Source organism: Heliconius melpomene, chromosome 4 (assembly GCF_056956725.1).
Source record: "Heliconius melpomene rosina isolate 202511_hmr_F chromosome 4, ASM5695672v1, whole genome shotgun sequence".
Classification (NCBI taxonomy): domain Eukaryota; kingdom Metazoa; phylum Arthropoda; class Insecta; order Lepidoptera; family Nymphalidae; genus Heliconius; species Heliconius melpomene.
In genome coordinates, this window is record NC_140392.1 from 4,681,752 (window position 1) to 4,702,571 (window position 20,820).

Here is a 20,820-nt window from a genome sequence, read left to right on the forward strand (position 1 = left end):
AACACTCCGTTCCCATTAGGACACTTCCGTTCCCCACTTTCCGCCATATTCCCGAGGCCTTGCATTGTGTACTTTACTAATATAATTGTATTCTTACACTTATCATTTAAATAAATGCAAAATAAAATTTTATATATTGAATTGAAATTATTAAAAATTCAAGGTTCAATGGAAAAGACAATAGTTTACTTTCAAAGGAATGCCTGCTCCGATCGTGGAAATCGTATTGCTTCTTCGATCTGATGCCTTTTGTAGAATTTCTTTAGTACAAGCTTCAAAGGGGTATTTTATTTGAACCACAAACGTATTTTATTGAAGCGAATTCCACTTTTAAGCATTCACATTGATTTCAAGTTCAAGTAAATGAAAAAAGTAAACATCCTTTATAGGTATATTTTACTTTGCCAAGAATTTCTTTTATAAAATAACTATTTACTTTACGACATCGGTTTTAGTAAATAGTAAAAGAATATGTTATTACATGATATAAATGATTATTTCGATATTACCATGAAATTCTGGTAAAAGCTGAAAATGACGTGAATTTTGTCTCCAAAACGCTAACAATCATAATTACTTCACAATGAGATGGCGCATTTCGCGGACTAATCTAAAATTTACTACCAACTCGGCTTGACCCAGTTTCTGCAGCAAAAATCTAGTCATTATTTCAGGTCTTATTTCTGCAAAACTGTGGATATAATTAATTGGAATTGTCTTTGTTATGAGTGTATTTTTAGTTGCTCGTAAAATCTAAACTGCTCTGTTGGTAGAAGATTTCGGCAATTTGGGACTACAGGCGATACTGTGTAGAGACGAGTGACATAAAACCCGAGCATCCAGGCATGAAATTAAACAGCTTGCACTAAGTTGTTAATCGTCTGGACCACTGCCAGCTCCCAATTTGAAGGAATTGCTGACAATCCGGCAGAATTCTGGCAGTATCCACTAATTTAGTGCACGAAAGAATGGTTGATAAAAAACTGGTTCTTTAAAAGTTAAAATGCTGCGGCTGGAATTAGGTCAAAGGTAAACTTTATATAAAATAGAATATACGTCATTAGTTCACAGTTAAATGTTTTACGAATTCATAAACACAGTTTCCACGACCCGAAGTACGACTGCTCATATAATAGCGTATATCAAACAAATTACACTGTTCCATGTTAGCTTTTCATTTCACCGGACGTTGCGTGAACTTTACAATCTAAAGTTCCTTATAATCAATACAAATAGAATTTGTATTGCATTTAGAAATTTCTGAACATTCGCATTGGGATTAGGTTTTAATGAAAGCTTCACGCTGTATCCCGCACACACGGCAGGGTAGACACATAGAAACTAGTGTTAAGAAACGCTGTTCCCCATTTTCCGCCGAATTTTTTGAGAAAGTGTTGAATTTTGGAACTCAACGCCAGGCTTTTGCCTTGGTCCCAGAGCTAAGAAAGTCGAACTTGAGTAAGAATCGAACCAACAACCATCGCGTTACAGTCACACCCTTGTGCCTGCGCCACAACGGCCTAGGATTAGACTAAATGACTTATTAAAATTTTGTGGATGATGTGAATGCAATCAATTTGTGCTTACAAATTAACTTCGCGAAAAAACTGTTCAAAAACATAGAAATTCAATTAGCTAGCGGACTCAATCACTGGGCGAGTGGGAAAGTCAATAGAAATGCTGACCAGTGTGAAGGCTTTTAACAATGGTCCAAGAGTAACTAGAGTATTAGACGAGCAAATTCTAAATGAATAATCCTAGGCAAGATTTAACTAGGTACTAATTCTTAAGATTTGATGATGGCGATTACTTTAGAATCTAATTAAAAGGTTAGTTGCATTAGTCTCTCGACTAATACTTATTACGAATATAATAAATAAATAAATCATTGACTGCTGAAAACTTCACTTTTAATTTTTATCATATGTTATTTATTAGGCATAGGGAACCTGATGTTCAGGCACTCCGTTCCCTATTTACTGCCAAATTCTGAAGGCAGTACGTGTCGAGTGGTGGCACTCAACGCTGATTTTTGCCTTCACACCAGAGCGGACAAATGAAAATATTAAATATTTCATTTTTCAAGCAGGAGTAGAACCCATATATCGCCTTAACAGTCACACATTTATGCCACGACAAGCATTCTTTATACTATTAAGTGCAATTTTCATTAGATTTTCATAAATTGCCTGTTCAGCATCAGCTCGTTTTTTGCACCACAGTCTTAATGCACTAGAAATTGCCTCATCCAACTGCGTAGGTATGACTAACTGAACAAATACATGCAAGCTCAATCTAAAATCCACGGATGTGGTCCGAGAGTTCAAAATACCTTACATGAATTGAAGTTTACTCTTGAATAGAATATGCAACATGTCCACATCTGGTGAAACAAACTACATTATAACAGGTGCTGGTATTGAAATAATCGAATGGTTTATTTATGCAATATTTTGTTTTTTTTTCAGCTTGACGTTGTGTCCCCACTTTTCGCTGAACTTTGCAGGTATTACGTGTTGAGTGGCAGAATTAAACGCCGCGCTTTGCCTCGTTCCAGAGCGAGGAAGTTAAAATCTTAAATATTTAATATCTTCGAGTGTAAATCGAACCCACTACTTGTCGCATTTACAGTTGCACGCTTTTGCCTCTGAGCAAATAGACTCTTTTTCTTCTTATTTATTACAGTTTTTCTACATAAATAAAAGTAGAGTAAATAAGATATGACAACAGCTTTGCGAATAAATATCTGAAAGTATTTAATAGAGTGCCTTGTTCTCGGCTCTTCGCAATTAAGTTTAATTCGCACCGGGACCCAGTGCTGTTTGGAATTCGATTACAAGGGTTGTCAAAGCGAGGGCAACCGGATGAGGTCTAAATTGATTCTGATATGAGAATGACATGAAAAAATCTTTACTGAATATAATTCTCAAATAATCATCTATACATATAAATAAAATAACCGTGTTATTTTGTTATAGAACATGTACGTGTACATATTAGTTAATTTTTTTATTGGTTTTTTACATTAACGTCCCCGATATTTCCCGCCTTTCCCTTAATAAAATTAAAGTGTCTAGTGTGTAAAATCTGTGATTTTAAAATAGACATTTACACGATACTTAAACATAAATAAACCATATTAAAGTTTTCGTGCAAAGCGGGCGAAGCCGCGCCAGGCTGTCCCGATCCGGGACCCCGGTCGTATACATACTATAAATGATAGGGATTTGTGGAAATGGGCCAACTCATGCTATTATACATAATACATTTGAACGCATAATTCCTATTCGGATCAGCGATACAAAAGAATAATCACATTTTTCGGTTTCAAAATTGAATTATTAATAAAATTTGATGTATATTCATTTATTTTTCTAACAAGAATAGAGTTGTCAGTTTAGCTTATTTTTTTGTTATTGATATGAAACGTAGTAATTAACGTAATTCTAATTTCGAATTACATTGTTTCGCAACGGAACCCAACGCTGTTCTTCGTCTAACGGAGATAGAATAAATGGGTACATATTTTACATTCTCAGAGACAGCTTCTCAGCTGCTCTATGATGCTTTCTTTTTAATTACTATATTTCATTTTTCACGAGCTACAGAAATATCATTATATTAAAATATGAATATTATAAGTAAAGGTAAAGAGTTCGCGATGTCTGAATAGACCGACCGTATTCATTAAAAAACTGAATAAATAACAGGATCGTCACCTTTTAATGATAAATACATTATAAGTTCTCTGAATGCTAATGAACATAGAAATTAAAGAATATATTTATTAATAGTAGCAGTCGTAGCGTAGAGATACAAAGTGTAACTGTAAAGGCGACTGGTTGTAGGTTCAATTCCTACTCGAGGAAATGAATTATTTACCCCACTTTTCGGATAATTTTTGAGACATTACGTGTTAAGTGGCGGATCTCAACGCTGCACTTTGCCTTGTACCTGAGGAGAGGAAAAATGGAAATATTTCTTTCTCGCGAGTGGAAATCGAACTTACAACAGCGTATACAGGACGCAAACTTGTTCCCCTGCCCTACGCCTTCACAGATAAATTGTGCGAAGATTAATTGAAAACCTATATCTCGTTACATACTAATTTATTTCAACTAACAATCGATCACGAGGACATGACAGCAAAAAATTCACAAAATTTCATTAAAAATATAATCAATTATAACAAAGTGTCATATATAGGTGCCTAAAGTTATTTCATTAGCTCTCTGTGGTGTTTACGAAGTTGAGTTTTAAATGTATTATGCGAGAAACAAGCTCATACTTAATAGATACCTATTAGTAGTTTACCGTTCATAAACTCATCAATCCCTTAAGAATAGTCATTTTAATATTCTATAACATAACAACACTATTATATTTGAAGTAACAAAGGCTTTGGTACTTCAAATAACAAACAATAATGAACAAATTGTTAATAATGCACTATTTATTAATAGTCTTATTGCATTTCATTAAATAATTATAAATAATAATTTGATCTACTTGAGTTTATTATATAAACAATTTACTTAAATATTAATACACGTCTTGTGAATTAAAACCAATAATTACTATTATAATTTTTTCTCAATAAAAGAAAACATGTTAGAAAACAATCGTTAATTGTTCTAATATTATTTTATTTGTCCAAGAAAATTCTATAAAAGTTAAGTTGGAATCCTTAGAAATTCAATTACAAGTTCCCAAAGTCACTTCTACGTTTTGTCTCAGTCGGTGTGAGCGAAGTTATTGGCGCTACATTCCAATTATCCCCTACGGCGCTTGTTTACTTACCTGTTCCTGTGGAGGAAGCTTATTTACTAGTTTATATTAAATTATATGAATGGATTGCATCGTGTAATCAACTGTGATTGCTTTTGAATAGTCCTTGCTTATCTGTTACCTTTTATTAGTCTTATTGAGTCGTTATGTCTCGTCTTAACAAGCTTATTTGTTTAAAATATGTCTTATTTACTTCCATATAGAAATTCACATACGTTGACAGATTAAATAAAATACTTACGAAAATCAAAATCCATTTCGATATTGTATCGCTTTTCCTTAACAAAAGCCACGGCTTAATATGTTCAACTGGATGGCAATATTTTTGAGAGAATTTTGTTTGATCTATATAAACTTATAGTACTCGTATGTAAAACTCTATGTGGACAGCATTTTAAACAAAAACTTATTTTTCATACCTATCACATTACATACATAAAATAAATGAAAAAACAACTTCACGCTGTATCCCGCACACAGCAGAGTGGGCAGAGAGAACCTAGTGTTAAGACACACCGTTCCCCACTTTCTACCGAATTCGGGAGGCATTGCGTATTGGGGTCGCAGAACTCAACGCCGCGCTTTCCACACCAGAGCGAAGAAATAGAAATATAAACGTAAATAAATATTTCACTCTAGGGATCGAACCCACAACCGTCGCGTTACAGTCACACCCTTGTGCCACTGCGCCATGACAGTCTCAACATCGACATGGTAGGTATAAATAGCTTTTTGAGTATAATTAAATGCTAAACCATATTACTGTAACTTAATTTATCACCCTCCACCTACGATGAGTTATTGACATCAAGTACAACAGACAGACAGGTATAAGCCGCAATGCGGACGGATTTAGAAACCTCCAAATAAAAGCTCCACCCATGCATGAAACTGTAAATTACTTCGAACATGTCAGCCTGTTTAATCTATGCATAAATCTCTCGGAGTACTTGTTTGCGAATATTAACTTTTTTATCGTTAATACGAAATAGTTTAATTATTATGGATTTATGTAGTTAAATTATTTAAAGTAAAGTTTGTAAGTTTTGACATATTTATGTAGTAACTAATTTTAATACATTTGATTGCATTTATTTGTGGTTGGAGTTATGAGATTACCTACTTAATAAATTTGCGTTTCTGCAAATTAAATAGGCAACCTATTGACCTTTAATATTTAAACAAAAATACAAATTACACTATATCAGCTCTGCATACAGCCACTATAGGCCACCATAGACACCATAGGCAAGACTTTTTAAATCTAGTCTTTTTAAAGCCTTCCATAGTAAAAGATATTTATTATATTTAAAGAAGAAAAAATACGAGAAATGGTGCTTTACTAGTAAAAGTTAGGCAGCAATTAAATTATACTATTTCAATCACATCCAATTACTTCCATACAGCTCTACAAATATTTAAGCTTAATATTGATATTAAGCATTATTTATAAATAATGTTAATTTCTAGATTGATTGATTTCTCGATATATGGCGTTTCGAGCGTGCCAGTTGAGCACAATTCATTTCGCCAATGTCACGTTGTATAATTAATTTCTAAACGTTGTAGTCATGTTACTGTCACAATGACATTGTCAATGTCAGTTGTCAACAATGTCAACAATATTCTGATTTCACTCACGTTGTGCAATTTATCCTTGTTATTCTCTTATAAGCAACAAACTCCTATCTTTTTCTTCAGTTATAGATAAATTTATTGTTAAAGAAAGTGCGATTTAGCAATATTGTACATAATTCAAAATGAGGCTCGTTGATTCATTAAAACTATGGGAGCTTCAAAACAATCCAACAAAAATACGAAATATTTGCATTGTGGCCCACGTGGATCATGGAAAGACCACTTTAGCAGATTCTTTAATATCTAGCAATGGTATTATATCTCAGAGGATGTCTGGTAAACTGCGTTATATGGATAGCAGACCAGATGAACAGGAAAGGGGTATCACTATGAAAAGTAGCAGTATAGCTCTGTATCATGCTTTAAATAAAGAAGAATACCTTGTAAATCTAATTGACTCTCCAGGACATATTGATTTCTCAAGTGAAGTGTCGACTGCTGTGAGATTATGTGATGGTGCTATTGTTGTTGTAAGTTAAAACATGTTTTGACATTATCATATGTGTTTCCAGAATAATATTGTGTAATCCTAATGTAAACTAAAGTAGTGTTCTAACTTTTAATTAATTATGAAATAAAAAAAAAAAATATTGTCTTATCAAAATCATTTTTAAAAAATTAAATTACTATATTAATTAGCTTCTTACATTTTTATAAGTATGAAAAATTACTTATTTAGCTATTAAATTTATCTGTTTAATTTAATTTATTATTTAAATTCATTTTTCACATTTTTGAAAATAAAAAAATATTATCTATTTTAATTTAACTAATATGTTTATACAAACATATCTGGCTGTAAATACAATGATTATTCAAACTCGGGGAATTTTTATATATTTAAATTATTTACCTCTAACTGCTTTGGTAGGCAAATTTTGGCATTAAGTCCCACCTATAATTTCTCAAAAAAAAATATTGGAAAGTGAGAATAAGGTTATCCTAGTGAGTTTCCGTCAATCTATCTTGCAAAAAGTAAAGTTGCTTCTTTTTACTATAACATAAATTACACAATATTGTGCTTATTTCAGGTTGATGTAGTAGAAGGTGTTTGTCCACAAACTAGACTAGCACTAAAACAAGCATATTCAGAAAATATTAGAGCAGTACTTGTATTAAACAAAATTGACAGACTGATAGTAGAATTGAAGATGACTGCATTAGACGCATATGTTCATATTACACAAGTATTGGAACAAGTTAATGCTGTTATGGGTGAACTATTTGCATCAGAAGTTTTAGAAAATGAAGAAAACTTGATAGATAAGCAGGTGAGATTGCAATATATGTTTTGAAATTGTTATGAAATTCTCATTGTAAAGTTTTGATTTACTTAATTTGAAATATGTCAGTTATTATTATTATAACATTAATACAACAACAGATACTAAATGAAAGTAATATGTAATATATGATTGTTATATATTTTAAGAGAAACACCTTACTGAAAAAAAAGGCCATTGTGTCTGTTGATAATTTTTATTTTCTTGCTATAGTAAGTGTTATTGCTTTGCAATATTTTCAATATATTGAAAAAACATTGAGGAACAGAGTGTCTAGGCCTATCCTAGGTTCCTTCTGCCTATCCTGCCGTATAAGATATAGCAAGAAGTTAAGAAACAATAATTTTATGTAATTAAAATTATTTTCTTTATGATTACAGCAAAAACTAATGCCAAAACCAAAAGAAGATAATAATTTTTATGATTGGACTTCAGCCCTCGAAGATGCTGATGATTCCAACCTATATTTTTCACCGGAACAAGGAAATGTGGTATTTGCGAGTGCAATAGATGGTTGGGGCTTTACTATACATACATTTGCCAAATTGTTTTCTGAAAAACTTGGTAAGAAATACTTTTGAAAAAAATATTTGTATTATAACAATAATACAAATATTTACAATCTTTCTTATATTTTCTGGTAGAAAAAACTTCAGAAATTGTTTAAAATTAGTGATTGCTCTAAATTGATGGTATGTCGTATGTAGACATCATCTTCATCAAAAGAGGAACTACAGTAGAATAACAAAATATATATTACTTTTTAATTTGCAGGTGTTAAAGAAGAATTATTAAGAAAAGTACTTTGGGGGGATTTTTATTTAAACCCCAAAACAAAACGTTTCATGAAAGGTGCCCAAGAGAAAGCAAAAAAACCACTATTTGTTCAAGTTATTTTTGATAATTTATGGAATATATATGAAACCATAGTTATAAGGAATGATAAAGAAAAAGTACCAGTGATTTGTGAAAAGCTTGGTATTAAACTAACCGCAAGAGACTTAAGGCATACCGATACGAGAATTCAATTGCAATCTTTAATGATGCAATGGCTGCCTCTATCTCATACCGTTTTAGACATGGTATGTCAAAAACTTCCTTCCCCAAAGGAAATTTTAGCCGAAAAAGTGGAAAAACTAATGTGTTCTCGCATAAGAGATTTCGATTCGTATCACGAAGATACGAAAAAACTAAAAAACGATTTCCTAGCCTGTGATAGTGATGACAGACCTGTGATTATATTTATATCGAAAATGTTTAGTGTTGATAAAAGTGTATTACCAGAAAACAAGCCTAAAGTTCTAACGCCTGAAGAAATGGCGATGAGACGTGAAAAAGCGAAACAAATGCGTGAATTGAAATTAAATAACGCGAACTTAGAAGCGATTCCTATGAGCAAAGAAAATCAAGTAAATGATAATAATGAAGAAAAATGTACAATAGATGAGAAAGAGAAAGAAGAAGAGAATCCTACTGCATTTATAGCTTTTGCTAGAATATTTAGTGGTAAAGTGAAGAAAGGTGATAAGTTATACGTACTCGGCCCTAAGCACGATCCGTCACAAATATTATTAAAAAAAGACTTCCAAATAGATCCTAATAAGAAATTGAAGGATTTACAAAGTGATGAACATATTACTTGTACAGAGTAAGTTGAATATTTATTTTTTAATTAGACAGATTTATAATTAAATGCTATTTATTTTCTTTTATATGTAAATAACAATAAAAAAATATTTAAAATAATCAGCATTCTTTCTTGCCAAATGGTGATTCTTAGCAGTGTTAATACAACTTCGAAAAAGTCAAAAAGTTTCCAATTAATTTTAAATAGTAGATAATTTTTATAAATAACATTTTGTTTTATGTTTCAGAATAAAATCTTTATACATTTTAATGGGTAGAGAACTAGAAGAAATTAATGAAGCTGTTGCTGGCAACATTATAGGTACTTCTTATGAATATTACATATTAACATAACATAAATTTATTTATTTTAACATAACCTAAACATTATAAAATATATGTAAACATATGTGACAAACAGACAATTTTATCTATTTTTTTATTATTTTTAGGCATAGGTGGTTTAGAAGATCACATTCTAAAGACAGCTACATTAAGTAGTACTATAGCGTGTCCTGCATTCAGTGAAATTCAATTTGCAGCAGTACCCATATTGAGAGTTGCTATAGAACCTACATACCCCTCTCAGTTGCCGCAGTTGGTTAAAGGTAAGCAAAATTTATATACACATGTAATTTACTTAAGTAGAACTTTAACTCTGTAATAATTTTTTAACTTCACAAAAATTTCCAATAACACTATATATTTAGGGCTGATTCATAGAATAAGGCCAGAAACCTTAAAAATTCATAATGTTGATAAATTGAATATATTCTTAGTTAATTATTAGTATCTCAAAAGTTTAAGTTGCCATATAATAATAATCGTGTAAAAGACATTACAATTTATCTAAATGTATTTATTTGAACTTGCACTATTATATCTCCATATTACATAATAAATAAATATAATATCCCTATTTTTACTACCATATTCTTTCAATATTTTATTAGGCCTACGACTTCTAAACCAATCGGACTCGTGCGTCCAAGTGTTGCTACAAGAGACGGGCGAACATGTTTTAGTTACGGCCGGCGAAGTTCATTTACAAAGATGTTTAGAAGATCTTAAGTAAGTATATATACTAATTTATATGTAAAAATTGTAATTTAAACAAATATTTTTAGGTGTTTAGGGTCGTAGATATTTGGAAACTAATATTAAATCTCCTAGTTATAGACCTCCGAAATTCTATTTCACTTGATATAGCAGTTATATGTAATAGCTTGGGTAAAAATATACGATGTTAGGCTCTACAGTCTAGCAAATAATGTTTCTGAATCATACAGGATTAAATAACATATTATACATAATATGTACATTATTATAATTGCTTATACTCATATTTAACTCCATTTTTATATAATGCTCATTTAAATAATTTCCAATAATAATTTTAGAAACATGTACGCAAAAATACCGATATCAGTATCAGAGCCAATAGTACCGTTCAGAGAAACAATAGTCGATCCACCCAAAATAGATATGGCCAACGAAGAAATTGACTCGCAAAACATTGACAAAGGCGATACAGAAATAGATCCATTAATAACAATACATACGAATAATAAACAGAGTATAATAAAAATAAGAGCTAAACCACTCCCTAACGAAATAACTGCACTATTAGATCGTTCAACAGATTTACTCAAAGCTTTATCACAGCATATAAAAACATTACAAGGAATGTCCAAAAACGATAAATTAGAAACAAAATTAGACGAAATGTCAATAAATAGCCAAAAATACCAATTATCTGACAGAATGTTGAAACTGATAGATAATTTTAAACAAGAATTAGAAAATATATGCTCAAAGTTAGATAGTGAATGGAAGGATGTGGTCAAGCAAATATGGGCTGTAGGTCCTAGGAATTGTGGGCCAAATTTGCTGTTGAACCAAACCCAGGATTATAGTACCAAGTTTTTATATCACGAACAAGTGTTGAAAGAAGATCCTAGATACGAATACGAGAGCAGTTTTGTTAATGGTTTCCAATTGGCGTCGTTGGCTGGACCTTTATGTGATGAACCTATGATGGGCGTCGCTTTTTGTGTGGAAGAATGGACGTTGGATAAGAGCGAAGATGATACGCATGCTTTTGGACCTTTTTCAGGTATATATAGTATTTTTTATTTACTTAGAAAAACCATGAAAAGAAAGCACGGAAGTAAAAAGCATAGATTTTATTATCTAAGCATGTGTGTTTTTATCCAAAATTATACAATACTCTAATATTAATTTTTCTAATAGGAATGTTGCCAATAGAACCAATGCCAGTTACATTATTATAGTAAAAGAAACCAAGACATATTTTTAACCTTTAGAATATGACTATCTAAAATCAAATTCCTTCTAAATACTTTTATTATTATTTATCTAAATTTGTATTTTTTAATATAAATAGGGTTACTGTTATATATATGTTTTGTTATATTAAAAAGTTTGATTTATTAAATGTCTTTAATATCATTGTCCTATTTAACGCGTTTATAAAGATAACATTTATTTTTTTAACATATTTACTTTTTTTTAAACAACAGGTCAAATAATGTCAGCTGTGAAGGAAGGATGTAAAAAAGCATTCCAAGCGCGACCACAAAGATTAATGGCGGCGATGTACTCGTGCGACGTTGTGGTCGACCAGAGGGTATTAGGTAAGTTTTTTTTCAGTTTCACGCTTTATCTCACTTGTAGCACAGTAGGCAGAGAGAGTCTAATGTTAAGACTCTCCGCTACCCACTCTCCACCGAATTGTGAAAGTATTGTGGCAAGAGCGAAGAAATAAAAATATTAATTATTTTATTTTCTCAAGTGGAAATTGAACCCCCAACTTGTTGTGTTTACAGTCACATAATTAAATATTTTTTATTCAATAAATTCAATTCAATTCAATTTACTTTCACGTTAAAACTAATATTTTTTGTGTAATCTATAATTACAGCACATAATAACATTATTGAATAATTTCGACAGGACAACAATAATAAGAACACACAAAATTTCGAATAATTTTATTTTATTCATTTTTTAATTACAAATATTGTAATTAATACTACTATTTACAAAGCGATTTGTCTATTATATGGTTTGATATAAATATTTATTATCCACTAAACTTATATAGCTATAAATGCATTCTAATACACAAAAAAAAACTCTGAGCTCGTATCACATAATTTAGTTTAGGTACATTTAAATGTTACTTAAATTATTTTCATCGAATAATTGCGTGTTACTTTCCACGTACTGGCGTCACCTTTACCTTCCTTACCACCTATGGCTTTCCCTCTGGCATTATATAAAATTACTTAAAAAATATCAATAATACTATTTATTAGATTATTAAAACTAAGAAATAAACATTGTCGATAAAAGGTACGAAACATTACCGCCTACTAAATGCATGTTGAGTATTTCTACATATTATTACTTTTTCTTATAGAAAAAATAAAAAACATATATTAAAAAAAAATCAGACTTAATGACATAACTGGTTAAAGGAAGCTAAAAGCGTTTAGAAAATTAAATATATCGTTTTAAAGTGTCCGTTGGATTCAACGAGGCGACGCAGCCATCTTGAAACCAACCTACTTTTCTAACAATAACATTAATTTCCAATTAATTGATCCAATGCAATGCTCGTGCCAATTCTTTCACTTTATACCATGGGAAAGGGGGGTATTCTGATGTCATTCTTCTAACGCGAGACGCTCTAGATCGTCGATTGTAGAAGTTTGTGTCCATATAGCTGTGGGTTTGGTATCGGTTGTACACCGGCTTGTCGTACGAGTGGGGTTGAGAATAGTCCACTTTGTACGTGCTTGTTGTGCTCTGTACTCCTCCTGTATAACGATTTGAGTTGTAAGCTGGAAATTAAAGTTTATTTGGTTATATATCAAAATGTTTCTAGATTTTAAAACTTAAATTTCTATATTTTTTTCTATTTTTAAGAGTGACTTTAAAATATTAAAAAATTGCTTAATACTCGTCAGTGTACAAGCGAATAAATAACATCTCACTAAAATGCTTGTAAAAATTTTTGCACATTCAACTCCATTTATTTTCCAAAACAAAATTAAATGTTCCATATTCTCGAACCAGATATATCTTCTTGCGACATTTCTTAAGATAAGTTAGCCTTTGACTTACAGCCAAGTAATATACTAAATCTCTGCTTTGTTCTCGCTAATACCTTTATAAATCAGTGCTGGGGCCATAAAACACAGTGTATTGCGATATGGGATATGGTTATATCTGAAATGTATAGATAGATATATATAGATAGATAGGAAAGTGACTAACCGGTGTGATAGGCGGTCGGCCTGACGCACATCATGCCGAACACTCTTATACCAGGTACGGACGCGTACGTAGGCTGGTCGTGGGACATCGGCCCCTCTGTGGAATAAAATAAAATTAAGTATTTCCTGTGGAAGATGAAGCGTATTGTTTGTGGAAGGGATCTTTTTTAAATCTTATTATTTTCTAAGTTATGAATTTGATTTGAAAATTTTAAAAATTCGAAAATAATAATTTCGTTTTCTCGATCTGTCTTGAAAAACGGAAAAAAATGAGATTAAAAGTAAACTTACCAAGTATGTGAGTTTCGGGACATCGACATATAACTAAATAATGTGATTTTCCAGTTCTTATATTTTGCAACGCCAGAAGAGACCAGTCTCTAGGCGCGCGGCATTCTCGCATTTCTGATACGGCTTCGCACGTCTTCACTAGCGTGACCGCCTTTTTTGCGTACTGCAATATTACATTATAATATTTTTACTATAGAACAAAAATAATAATTTTACAGATTAATTTTGTAAAAGATTTTATATTCAAGCTGTTATAAATCATTGTTATAATAATTTTAATGAAAATGATGATGATTTGTTGCCCTTGTTAATTTCATTTCTCATAATATCAGCGGAGAGTGGGGAACGAAGTGTCTTAACTCTAGGTTCCCTCTACCTATCCGGCTAAACGTGAGGTACAGCGTGAAGCTGATAAAATATCTTATTATAAATCCGAACGGGACAAAGACTATAAATACATGATCGGCAATCAAGAGAAAACTAAACATGATACCCTATATCAGATAAACTAATTTACACTAAACCACCGCTAACCACTCATTAAATCCTTAGCTGTATAATATTCCTATCGTGGTCCGTGGCACAGAATGTAAAGTAAGGCCGTTAGCTATAATGGTTGTCACCTTCTTTTTGGAATCCGTGGTCAGCCTCGTGGTATGCAAGTCGTCGGCGTTGAGACTGGCTGAGCACGGGTCCCTGTACCTCGCCGGGCACGCGCATAATGGCTGAGTGTAGTTCAAACGCACGTATACTGCGTTGCACACCTGGAAAATTATATTTTAAGCTAAAAAAAATATAATCACTTTATAATTATTGTAAAATGTATCTATTGAGGCCAGTCGTGGGACAAGGGCTGCAGGTTGCGAGGTTCGATTCCCAGTTGAGGAAAAAATTCCGTTTCGTCGTTCTATAGGCGAAGAGAGTAGTTTAGTGCCGCCACTCAACACCCAATGCCTTCAGAATTTGTCCGATATTGGGGAGCGGAGAGTCTTGACACTAGACTCCTTACAGGTACAATTAGAAGCTAAAAAAATAAACTTTTTTTAATAATCTAATGTTCCTATTACAAAATTATATGAGGAAAAGAAAGTATACTTGAAAAGATATCGTACCATTCAAAATCCATCGAAAACATAAAGGATATCTTTCTTATTGTCAATAAGCAAGACACTTAAACCCTTTGTGGAATCATATTGCTTCATCTCGAGAACTACTTATTCGTTTCTACTATCATTTGCTTTGACTGTACCTGCAATAGTTATAGAAACACAATTACCTGTTGAATAGCGCACTCCGGTAGTAAATAAATGTGTTGGTTGTGAGGATAGTAATGGTACTTTGTCGGCTTCGCCAGCACTGAGGTGGAGCCCGCTGGCAATGGCACCGTCTGAAAGCGAAGATGCAAATGATTAATTTTCTTCTCTTCTTTTTGTAAAGTAAATTATTCTATAAGCAATCGTATTGGTTGCTATCTATCAATAGATGTTTTGTGAATAAAAAAGAAACGTCAGAAGCATATTCACATGCCTGTAAATGCATAATGATGAGAATTATTATAATTTTGTTTCGTTCGTTTTTTCTACGTCATAGGCGTTGTACCGATTATTCTTATTTATTTTACCGCAAATTTATTTACTACTAGCGAACCGCTCGTGGCTTCGCCCGCTCAAATATTATCATTTTATAAATATTCAGCCGATTTAATACTCTTTGTAGCAATTTTCTCGAACTAAATATTTTAAATTGATATAACTTTTTTTATTTATCAAACAATTGAAATAATACAAAGTAACTGAATAAATGATAAAGAAATAATTATTTTAGCTTCCACTACATTTATAAATGTTTACAAGAATAGATTTTCCCAATTATCTTACATGTACAGACGGCCATCAGTTATAATTTTGTTATATAGTACAGACATTAGATAGCAAGCTAACCTTTGTAAACCAAGATATATAATCAACTTTCTTTTAATTATGTCCTTGTGAGAATAAGATTCTCGATCGCTGATAATTCGTTCAGATGCAACATTGCGAGACTTAAGATAACCGTTACTCCTGTAAATAAGACTAGATTTGTTTGGCTTACTTTGTTGGCGATTGCCGCCTACTCACCTACTACGGCTTGCTTTGTTTAAATATCAACTTATGCCCAATGTTAATAACCAATCCTAATCCAAAAATTGCTACCATAGATTGAAATAGACAGAGATGGAGGTAGGCATGCAGGTTAGTGATTGGATAGATATGTCGGACAGTACGAGATAGACGTTAACTGGAGATAGGAGATACATTATTAATATTGGGCGTTAAACGATCTGAGTTGAACTTAGTTCGATCCTCTATCAATATTATAGATTGGTGACTAAAGGAAGTGTTTAACTATATTGATGTATTATATAAAATTTATGCAAACGCGGGGTTTTTGTGGCGTTGTGTTCCGCCACTCAGCACACAATGTCTCGAGAATTCGGCGGAACGTGAGAAAGGAAAATATCTTTATGGTAACGGAGTGTATTTATTCTAGGTTCTGAGATTCCCTCTGTCTACCTTGCTATGTACGTAAAGCTTTAAAAATTTTTAAAAGTATCAAATAATCTACTGTAAATAGCTTCAATCAATAAAGATAGTATTTTGTAATAAGTTACATAATACCTACCGGTGGATCAAATTGTTAACGATATAAATTATAATTAAATCTATTAAACACATCAAATTGATTGGTCGTGCATGACGAGACCTACTAATAAAATGACGCGAAATGCCTAAATTCAATAATACCCGAAATGTACGTGATAAATGTTTTATTATATAACGTTCGCTATAATTTCCAGCTGGTAGCGGTTTCTGTATTTGCCTGTCAAATAGCTTCCTGTCGTGTTTTTTTTTCCTTTTGTAGTAGTGCTTTTAGCACTAACTTCTCTCGTAAATTCTGAATTTCGAGTAGATTTGTTTGGCAATGTCGTGTTTTTTTTTCATTTTATACTTTTAGCATTATTTTCCCTGGTGCCCAGATCAGCAGTTCTTTCTAGTATGCAAAATATTTGATTAAAGAAATGTATCTCGTCTTCTCAATCAGGGGAGAGTTTCAAGGTTTTCAATTCCTCTAGTTTATATATTTTTTTCACCAATCACCGCCGGACGTCACGTCCAAGTTGAACGATCGAAGTCGTCCCTGTGGCTTTCCATAGAACAATTTGTTCGTAACATCTTTTACTCGTTTTTTTAATCCGTACCATGTCAATTACATGTTTTTTGTTCTTACTTTAAACAGTGTAAATAGTTTTAACCGTGCTGCGACCCATTTATATATCAGCTTCCCGCACATAGCGGGATAGGCAGATTTTTCATTTTTGTCCGCTTCACGCTGTATCCCGCACACAACAGGGTAGGCATATGGAACCTAATTTACTTTTGATTCCCCAATATAATTTTGTGTAAATAGTTTTAACATTGTAGAGACCCGTTACGTAAACCAAAGCAAGGTCAGAGACATTATGAAGTTAGATCATTAGATATGTTTACCTAAAAAGCTAATCTCAAGTTCGCGATCTTGACATGATCTAAACTTCGTGCAACCTGCAATAAATGATCTCGATAGCGAGGTTCAATGATCTACGGACAAATAATAAAATACCGATTGTTAATTTTGTATATTGTGCTCGAAGATATCAAAGATTCTTCCAGTTGCTTTCTGTTTGTTAAATGTGATGGTGGTATTTTCTTGTTTTTAAATTGAGCTTATTATAAATAGATTAAATGTAAATGCAATAAACAAAATCATCAATCAATCCATATTACAATTTAAAGCGATATTAGACGCGATGGATGTCGAAAGTCAGAATCTTAAAACTGAAATTGCATAGTAAGAATATCAGCATCTTATTTGGATAGGAGACTAGTCGTGGTGCAGGGATACAAGCGTGTGAAAAACGTGACAGGTTGCGGGTTCAATTCCCACTCGAAGAAATGAAATAATGTTTTCATTTCTTCGTTCTGGTGTAGAGGTAAAGCTCGGCGTAGAGTAACACCACTTAACAATTCTTAACACTAGGTTCCCCCTGTCTACCTTTGAACGTTGAAGGATCGAATGTGTCTACCCTGCCATTTGCGGAATGAAGATATTAAAAAAAAATTAAACAAACATTTTTTTTTTTAATATATCCTACAACTATTTACACAGATAAATTATTTTACAATGAAATATCTCAATATATCAACAAAATCTCATATGAATTTGAATACGTTTATCATAATGTCAGTTATTACGTTGAATACAGACGTAGCCCTGCAGCTATCATGCCTCGTATGCATAGTGCACACACTGAGATGTGGTCGCGTGTTGATTGACGAGTAAACACGATAATAACAATCTGGCCAATCCTAATCAGATGTATTAAATTAACATAGTAATATTATGTGAATTGTTAATTGGAGATATTTCATTAGATATATCGTTTTATATTGTTTTGGTTGCTGGAATATTTTATAAATGTGATTATTATTTGTAGGAATATAGTTTTGTTTTAGCTTTACATGTATCCAGCACATAGGAAGGTAGAGGGAACCTGGGAATCTAGTGCTCTCCGTTCCCATGAAGACACTTTCGATCCCCACTTTTTGTCAAATTCTAGAGGTATTGAGTGTTGAGTGAGGTAACTCTACCTTTGTGTTAAGATAATTGAGGCAAAATGTAAGTGTATCAATGTATGTATATAAATGTACCTTTGTAACTAAGTATATAATAAAATCAAAAAAATTAAATTTGCTTGTCTGTGATAATTGCATCATGTAACTTAGTATTTATAAGCTGGTCTGATGATGGAGTCAGGATCTAAATAGTAAAACTGTACTACTCCAGTGTCTATAGTACTTATATATAGTATAAATATTAATATTTTGTTTGGGAGAGTGACTTCAGGCTCATATAATTTATAGTTCCGAGAGCGTTTAACACTTGTGGCTTACGTTATAAAGTCTGTTTTATCGTTTTTTACCTAAGTAGGTAAATAACTGTTTTATTTGTACAAGAAAACGGCTATAAATTTGCTATTAATTATTTGTAAAACGTAACTTCAGTTTTAAAAAATTTTGAAGACATTAAAAAAATATATTTATATCTATCTTTAATTTGCAGAATTTTCTCTATGGTCCTATTACTGCCTCAGTTATTGTTACCCTCGTAAATCATCTCATACTTTGATCTCTTTTTCCCGTTATGATTGTTGTGCTCACTATGAAAACGTGCACTTCTCTGGCGGCCATAAACTTATTGATTGGCACTATAACTAAAGTCTATTTGCTCTATAGTTGTTTTTGCAGTATAGTCAACTTTAGTTCTTAATCAAAATGCGATTTCAATTTAAATGTATTTAATTCTTTTAGTGGGGAACGGAATATTTACTTAACACTAGGTTCCCTCTGCCTATCCTGTCGTGTGCAGGATACAACGTGATGCTGATTTGATTTTTATTTAATTCTTGTATATTATACTAAATTAAACTTCTATTGAAGAGCTTTATTTTAATAAAATTATAATTTCCTTCGAGAAAGTCATTAAAAATATATCAAACGATTTGTTAAACCGCTTTGGCGTTAAATTCCTCCACTCAACACGTAACGCTTCCAGAATTTTACAGAAAGTCGAGAAAAGAAAACGAAAATGTATAAATGGGAACGGAGTGTTGTAACACAAATTTCCCAATTTTACGTAAACGAAACTGCGGACAGGAACTAGTCTATATACACATACCTATATAAAAAAGCTTACACGAATAAAGCTACAACGTTTAAGCTCAACTACATCGATTTGATAATATTTTAACATGTTAATTGTGCAATAAATAAACGTTTACATTATAGCATGCAGATAAATCAGTTAGAATCGGAAGTGATTACGCGGCCGCAAGCCCTGAACCTACCTCGAGGTAGATCGCGGGCAACGAACGGTGCGTGAACTTGCTGCAATTGTTCGTACTGCAGATAGGTACCTTTGTTGAGTTACGATTTTCATTTTGGTATGGAATTTAATGTACTTATTAGTAGTGTATTAATAGTTTTTTTTAGCAGGGTGGGCAGAGGATCTGGGAACCTAGTGTTAGGACATTCCGTTCCTATTAAGATACTTCCGTTTCCCAAGTCATGGCGCAGGTGCACAAGGGCGTGACTGTAAACGGACAGGTTGTGGGTTCGATGCCCATTCGAGGGTATAAAGTATTTAATATTTTCATTTCTCTGCTCTGGTGTTGAGTCAAAACGCGGCGTTGTGTTCCGCCACCCAACACGCAATGCCTCCAGAATTGAACGGAAAGTGGAGAGCGGAGTGCTTTAACACTAAACTACCTCTGCCTACCCTGCCACCATGCCACGAGCCATGCAAGCCATAAAAACCCATAAGAAAGAAAGACAAACATAAAGCTATTAATAATAGTATGAATATTATTTTAATTCCAACAATAAAAAGTATGAAAGTATGAAAAAAGGATGCACTCCTTTTTCATCCTCGTTACACAACTTAAAGAAAATAATTTACATTTTACGAAGATACCACAGAGAAAACACATAAAAGCTTTCTTGGCGTTCATTAGCTTATTTGAAACGTTTGTTGGCGCTTTTACAGCGTACTTCCCAATTAGTGCTCCTTTGGGGCGAAGCATTTGTAATTACCGTCAGTTTGTAAGGTTATCTATCTATCGGGAATGTCTATTGCTGTTTGAGTTTTATGGCCGTTTCTTAGATGTTCGTGCCGCGTGAAGTTTATGGCTGACGATCATGTTTTTGTACACTAGGTCCACTTCAGCAGGGTAGGCAGAGAATTTAGCCTTAAGACACTCTGTCGTCTAATTTTGCCATCATTTCCTCGAGTTGGAATCCACCCATAACTAAGTT

The 20,820-nt window shown here is 32.6% G+C and overlaps 2 protein-coding genes across 2 annotated transcripts in view; one reads left to right on the plus strand and one right to left on the minus strand.

Annotated features, from left to right (window-relative positions):
* The first annotated feature begins 6,393 nt into the window (after positions 1-6,393).
* Positions 6,394-20,820, plus strand: part of LOC146539507 (elongation factor-like GTPase 1) — a 92,329-nt gene continuing 77,902 nt past the window's right edge. The window contains exons 1-9 of the mRNA XM_085208422.1: positions 6,394-6,896; positions 7,458-7,697; positions 8,090-8,273; positions 8,484-9,357; positions 9,584-9,657; positions 9,788-9,943; positions 10,289-10,406; positions 10,736-11,451; positions 11,879-11,992. Coding sequence (XP_085064548.1) covers positions 6,549-6,896; positions 7,458-7,697; positions 8,090-8,273; positions 8,484-9,357; positions 9,584-9,657; positions 9,788-9,943; positions 10,289-10,406; positions 10,736-11,451; positions 11,879-11,992 — 2,824 coding nt within the window. The 5' untranslated portion in view covers positions 6,394-6,548. The remainder of the gene's footprint in view (positions 6,897-7,457; positions 7,698-8,089; positions 8,274-8,483; positions 9,358-9,583; positions 9,658-9,787; positions 9,944-10,288; positions 10,407-10,735; positions 11,452-11,878; positions 11,993-20,820) is intronic.
* Positions 12,335-20,820, minus strand: part of dsx-c73A (doublesex cognate 73A) — a 46,094-nt gene continuing 37,608 nt past the window's right edge. Inside the window, exons 2-6 of the mRNA XM_085208440.1 lie at positions 15,207-15,317; positions 14,554-14,694; positions 13,931-14,093; positions 13,641-13,736; positions 12,335-13,204 (exon numbers count right to left, since the gene is read on the minus strand). Coding sequence (XP_085064566.1) covers positions 12,957-13,204; positions 13,641-13,736; positions 13,931-14,093; positions 14,554-14,694; positions 15,207-15,317 — 759 coding nt within the window. The 3' untranslated portion in view covers positions 12,335-12,956. The remainder of the gene's footprint in view (positions 13,205-13,640; positions 13,737-13,930; positions 14,094-14,553; positions 14,695-15,206; positions 15,318-20,820) is intronic.